We start from the raw sequence: 6786 nt of genomic DNA on the forward strand, positions 1-6786 counted from the left end.
AGGCAAGTTTTTTTTTGGTGGAATTGTGTGCATTGCAGGGAAGGCTGCACACGTCAAAAGTTGCAGTTGAATTCCAATTCACTTACACTAGAATCTATCGCTATGAATGACTATGCTCTTGCTTTATGTATTAGAAATCTAAAATACAGAAGGCCTGAATCTTGTTTCTGTAGTGTGAGAAATTTCAAAGCTCATTCCTCATTACAGAGGCCACCTCTTTCATTCATGAGAAAAGCAAAGAAGCTTTAAGAGTCTGCTCACTTGGTCAGTTATAGTTTCCATGCCTTTCTGAAATACTTTGTGTACATTCTCAATTCTTCCAGCCCTCTGTAGGAGAGCATCTGAGGCTCCTTCCATACCTCTTGGCTTTGTGACTAGATGATGCAGAGGGCCATTCTGGGAGCCCAGCAAAATGAGCACTCACCTCAGAAGGATTTTATCCTAAGCAACCATAGGAAATGATCTCATTAAAATACACATAATTCAGTGGGTTTCATAACATGTGATTTTTCATCAGAGCAACTGAACTAAAAAACTTTCTTATTCATCTGTGTATGCAAAAGTTCCCGAAGGTGGTAAAAGTTGTAACATGATAAAATGAAAACTATTAGTTTCTACTCTGCAGAAATATTTTTTAAAATCTCATTTATTTTGGTACCTAATCCTTCTGATAAGTTCTAATCTATAACATGAAGAATTTCCTTTTTCCTTCTGAAATTCTACCATCCACTCAGTGAGTTCTTTTATGTTTGAATGCTATGCTTGTCCAGGGAGAGAAATCTAAGTATTTTGTTGAAACTCAGAATGTGCCTGGAGTACTTGATCCAGAAAACACGAATTCTACCTGTGCCCACATCTTTTTCACCCAAGGATTCATTTGTATTAATGAATCAAATCACTCACTAATGTATTCATTATCTGATTGGTAGTTTGTTTTATGATATTACAACAAAGGGACAAGGAAGAAGACACGACATTCCTAAACAGGCTTTCCTCAAATGATCCCAACAGCAGCCTCCATGCTGATATCAGAGCAGTCTTTTTGTTGACCTATGTAGGGATGGAACTGGCACAGTATTGTCTTTAGTAACAGCATCAGTGGGATTCACAATGGAGGGTTTTCTCCCCTAAATCACTTCTACCAGGATTGAGCATGAAACTTCCAGGGGCTGAGTATCTCTAATTAAAAGGCTTGATTTCTTGATTTCTTGAAATGCTTTAGTGGTACAACAAATGAAGAGCAGAGAAGAATCAGATAGACATTGCAATGGAAGCATGATGGGATGTGCAAGGAAGGGAGCTGAAATGAAATTCAGACTCGAGGGTGAGTGGCAGCATAGTTTTCCTGGGGGTGTTGTAGCTTAAAGAGGAAGAGTGAGAGCTCTGAGTTGAATGAAACCCAGACTCACTATCTGTGTGACTGGCAGAACTTGCATAACTTTTCTGAGTCTTGATTTCCATATCTCAGGAAGCATAATAACAGTCACTGTGTTATAGGATATTTTGTGAGGATTAAACACAATAAAAAACACAGCACTTTGTAAATTGTATGGCAATGTAAGAGTTCTCAAAAAAATTTTAAATTTATTTTAAAAAGTCCTCCTCCTCTTCCTTCATTTTGTCATCCTCGTTATTAAGGAGCTTAGCAGATAGAAAGAATGCTGGTATCATTACAATGTTGTAGAGAGAGAACAGATTGTATTTAAGTAGGGATGCATGTGAAAATATTTTAAATAATGTCAGGACTGAGATTAGTGCAGGGAATCAAAAAGGAGAGATTATAATGATAAAAAGTTGGAATAAATGATTGAAGCTTGATATAGAGATTGTGTTGTCATCAGAACAGAGGCAATTGTTGCAGCCATGAGAAGCAAGACAAAATTTTATAGGCCACTGGTGGGGAGACTTATGATTAAGAATAAAAGATGATAGAAGAGTCATTGAGAATGAAGAATGAAGGAGGTGTCAGAGAGGCAGAAGCAGAATGAGAGCCTAGAAATTCAGAAGCGATGGCTCAAGTGGTAAGGTATAAGAGTGACTCCTAGGTAGGAGTCACCTAGGAGTCACTAGTAACAGGGAATACTCAAAACTGGGGTTGTGTTTCTTAAATATCAATGGATTCTGCAAATCTTATATTTTATACATGGAAGTTCCAGTCAGTTCATGTTTTCACACAGTAATAACTGCAATCCTGGGTCTAATGCATTGGCTGAAATAAAGTTGTCTGCATGGACAATTTATAGATCTGTTATTTATTTTGCTGCTGCAGATCTTTAGTCATCACTCGATCTTACTCAAACTTTATCAACTGCATAATATAATTTCTCTTTGATTGCTTATTCTTCCTCTACCTTTCTCTGCAAGAGCTGTTACCATTACTCTAATAATCTGAAGCCTGGTAACACGAGTGTACTGTCTCAGTTGCTAAGGTGAAAATCTGGATAAAAGACTCAATTTTGTGCAGCTTCTTGTTTGCTCTCAGAGGTAGAGAGGGAGGAAGTGTGGCAGCTATTGAAGAGATTGAAGTCTTTTCCCTGGGCATACACTGTATACTAGAAATGATCGAACAAATTCAAAGAGTTACTGTTATATGGGGCTTCCCTGGTGGCTCAGACGGTAAAGCATCTGCAATGCTGGAGACCCTGGTTCGCTCCCTGGGTCGGGAAGATCCCCTGGAGAAGGAAATGGCAACCCACTCCAGTATTCTTGCCTGGAGAATCCCACAGACAGAGGAGCCTGTTAGGCTACAGTCCATGGGCTCACAAGAGTCGGACATGACTGAGTGACTTTACTTTCACTTTTCACTGTTATATGGGCATTCAATAAGCAAACCCATTACTAGAATACTAACACATTTGATAGATGTATAGTTTTTTTTAATGAGGAGCACATAAAAATTGAAAGTCTTTCTTTTTCCTACTTTTTTTTCCCATTATCTCTATAAACAGTTTTTCATCTAGCTCTCTAAATTTTAGTCTCTTCCCTTCTTTACTCTTCTTGTTTAATATTATCCTTCTCACAGTTAATTTTTGGATAGCAAACACTAAAAATGCCACAAATATGAAATAGTAAATGTTTTATTAAATACCATTTTTTTTTTTTAGTATTTGAACCAAATGTAGTGTCTATATACCTACATGTTGCCATTCAATCTCTTGTTTACTGTTGATTGGAACCAATATACTCCTTTAAAAGGAGTTATAAAATTATAACTTTTCTTTGACTAATTTCTGAATCCATATACCTATAGCTTAGTGTTCATTATAGATGCAGAACACAGTGTTGTTGATGGTGACAGAATGATAGTCAGAAAAACATGAATTCTCAAAGTTCTAAGAAATACTAAGCAATGGACTGAGAATAAGAATACAAAACTGGCTAACATGCTGATAGAGAAAAAACTAAACAAATCTCTGAACATTTAAAGAGATTACTTGGAAGATTTGAAAAAAAAAGATGACAGTCAAAAATGGAGGATGAGAGAAAAGCTAGTGAATAAAAAGAACTACATGAGTTTAATAGAAACATTGAGCACAGCTTTTTTTTTTTTTTAAGGTGTCTGCTCTACTGTGCGCTCCTTGATTAATCTAAAAGAGTTCACACACTACTTCAGGGTAACTTCATCAGAAGGAGAATAATTATTCCCAATTCTAAACCCACCCATTTATTTTAGTTCTAAACCTATTCACTACACATCTTACAATAATATACTGTAGCATTTAAAAAATGGCTATTATTTGTTTTCATGACAAGAATTCAGCTTTGTCTAACATGTTCCATCCACGCAGTTCACTGCCATGCAGTTCCCATTGATTGGCTATTTACTGTGGGCTGGGTGAAGAATGCCCAGAGAGACACTGAAGGAGCAAAAGATTAACATGCTTCCTTTTCCCAGCCCCACCTAAGAGTCCTTTATGTCAGCTACTGTTATGGACTGAATGTGTCTCCCCCAAATTCATATGATAAAGCCCTGAATCCCAGCGTAGTGTGTTGTAAAGGGCCTTTATGAAGATTGCTGCTGCTGCTGCTAAGTCGCTTCAGTCGTGTCTGACTCTGTGCGACCCCATAGACGGCAGCCCACCAGGGTCCCCCGTCCCTGGGATTCTCCAGGCAAGAACACTGGAGTGGGTTGCCATTTCCTTCTCCAATGCATGAAAGTGAAAAGTGAAAGTGAAGTCACTCAGTCATGTCCGACTCTTCGCGACCCCATGGACTGCAGCCCACCAGGCTCCTCCATCCATGGGATTTTCCAGGCAAGAGTACTGGGGAGGGGTGCCATTGCCTTCTCCATTTATGAAGATTAATTAAGGTTAAATGAATGAGCTCATAGGGTGGAACACTGATCCAGTAGGACTAGTGTCTTTATGAAGAGAAACACAAGAGAGTTTTCTCTTGTGTTCATCTCTGTTTCATCTCTGTGTCTCTGTCTTTGCCTCTGTCTCTCTTTCCCACCCCCTCACCCTGTGAGGATACAGGCAGAAGCCAAAGTGGGAAGAGAGTTCTTACCAGAGCCTAACCTCATTGGCACCCTAATCTGGGACCCTCAGCCACCAGAACTGTGAGAAAATTAATTTCTGTTGTTTAATCCACTGAGTATATGGTATCTGTTAAAGCAGTCCAAGCTGACAAATACAGGTGCTTTAAATTTATTTTGGAACTTTATTTTATTTTATTTTTTTTTTAATGCTGCAAAAAGCTTTATTGTTTCCATATGGTCCAAGGCTTGAGAGAGGGCTCCAGGGTGTTAAAAAAGCTGCCTAGTAGCTGCAGAGAGGGGCTTCAGGCAGCCCTGATGTTAGGTGGGTTCTTCAATGGCCACTGGTCTCCAGAAGCTCCTAGTCGTGCTTGAGGGTGAGCCTTTCGAAGAGATACTCGCCCAACCCAGCCTGGGGACCAGCCAGCCTGCGGAGGTTGGTCAGGTGGTCACCCATCTTCTTGATGAGTTTCACTTCCTCATCTAGGAAGTGGTTCTCCAGGAAGTCACAGATGTGGGGGTCTCCGCGGGCAGAAGCCAGGCCATGCAGATCCAACAGGGCTTGATTCAGGTTCTTCTCTACGAGAAGGGCGGCCTCCATAGCGTCCTGGGTTTTACCCCACTCATCTTGAGATGGCTTCTGCACGTCCAGGAAGAGGGCGCGGCCGCCACGCTGGTTTTGCAGTTTCAAGAGACGCTCCGCGCCCTCGCGCTTCTCCTTGGCCAATTCGCGAAAAAAGTGACCCACACCCTCCAGGGCCACATCGTCGCGGTCGAAATAGAAGCCCAGAGAGAGGTAGGTGTAGGAGGCCCGCAGTTGCATGTTAACCAGGCGGTTGACGGCGGCCTCCACCTCGGTAGAATAATTCTGACGAATCTGGGAGCTCATGATTGGTCGGTAATAATAAGGAGTTAAAAAATGGTGGCTGGTCCCGGTGATCGCGGACAGCTGAGTGGCTGACTCCGAAGGTTGCGACTGGAAAAAAGGTTGGAGGGTGGTCGGAGGCTGGAGCAAGGGGCGTCCCTGGGTCTGTTCCGTCCAAGCACTGTTGAAGCAAGAGACAGATCCGCGGGGCCGCCGAGCGCACTTCCTATTTTGGAACTTTAAAAATTAAAATGAATGAAAGGAAATTGAAACAGCCATTTCACTCTTTAAGAATCTTTGAGATTTCACAAAACTGATCCCTTCTTCCATTGCCCTATCTTAGGAGCTGACGCCTTCTTTGACCTAGAAATTGTATTATGTGAAATTTGGCTGATGCAGCCTTCTTGTTTAAAGGATAATATAGCCCAGTCACTTACACAAAGGTTCCTTCTCTAAGTAAGCAAGAAGTACAGCACTTACAAGTTCGTGGAATATTTCCCTGGAGAGGTAATGGATATAGTTGGACACTGCGACTACAAGGTAAATCATTTTGGAAGGGGAATCTCACAGTTGTCAAAGTTGGAACAGATGGGCGTGGAGACCACACTCTGGCACAAGAGCAGATTTGACATCACCAGGAGCAGGAGCAGGTGCGGCCCTGCTTAAATAAAAACATGAGCCACTCTGAGATGATCTATTCACCCTTGGTTAGCAAAAGCCATCCTGTCCAGGGGAGACTTCTCTCTCCCCGTTGCTCTGAGCAGGATTTGGTGCTGGAGTAGCTGGGACGGGGAAGAGGCAGAAGCTTCCACTGTGTAATTTAGATGCATGATGATATTTGCACAGATATATAGTTGGAGAAGTCGGTTACTCCCTGCGTTTTTGTATTGCTCCCAGAAGTGCTCTGGTGCTCTGCAAACCTTTGGAGCTTAAATTAATCCTGAGCCAGAGTGTTTAGGTCATTTTCGTAAAAGAGTTTAATGTCTTGTGACTTTCTGCAGACTCTCAGCAGCGAAGCTCTCTAGGAGTTCGTAATTTTTTCACTCTGTATTGACTACCGGTTGCATTTTAGACACTAAAATGGCAAGAATAGCACAGTTGATCTCTGTGATTTTACCATCACACTGGGTAAGAATGAACACTTGACTGATTGCTACTATAAAGTACAAAGAGAATTCTAAGAATAAAAGGATACTGTAGCTTGAATCCACATACATTTCCTGATACTTTGCCAAAAGCTTTAAAAATTTTGTAAAATTTGTGTTTCACACTAACCCTTTGAAATAGCCTTGACCTTCATTGAGCTGTTGTTGCTGAACATAGCTAAGTCCTATCTGACTGTCACCCCATAGACTGCAGCATGCCAGGCTCCCCTGTCATTTACTCTGGAGTTTGCTCAAATTCATGTCCACTGAGTCAGTGATGCTATCTAACTATCTCATCTTCT

The 6786-nt window shown here is 41.2% G+C and overlaps 1 protein-coding gene across 1 annotated transcript; it reads right to left on the reverse strand.

Annotated features, from left to right (window-relative positions):
• Positions 1-4658: 4658 nt before the first annotated feature.
• Positions 4659-5566, reverse strand: LOC788801 (ferritin light chain). The gene has a single exon (XM_003587735.6). The coding sequence runs from the start codon at positions 5361-5363 to the stop codon at positions 4836-4838; it is 528 nt and encodes a 175-aa protein (XP_003587783.2). The 5' UTR covers positions 5364-5566; the 3' UTR covers positions 4659-4835.
• Between the last annotated feature and the right edge of the window lie 1220 nt (positions 5567-6786).

The sequence above is a fragment of the Bos taurus genome, chromosome 23 (genome assembly GCF_002263795.3).
Source record: "Bos taurus isolate L1 Dominette 01449 registration number 42190680 breed Hereford chromosome 23, ARS-UCD2.0, whole genome shotgun sequence".
Taxonomy (NCBI): Eukaryota; Metazoa; Chordata; class Mammalia; order Artiodactyla; family Bovidae; genus Bos; species Bos taurus.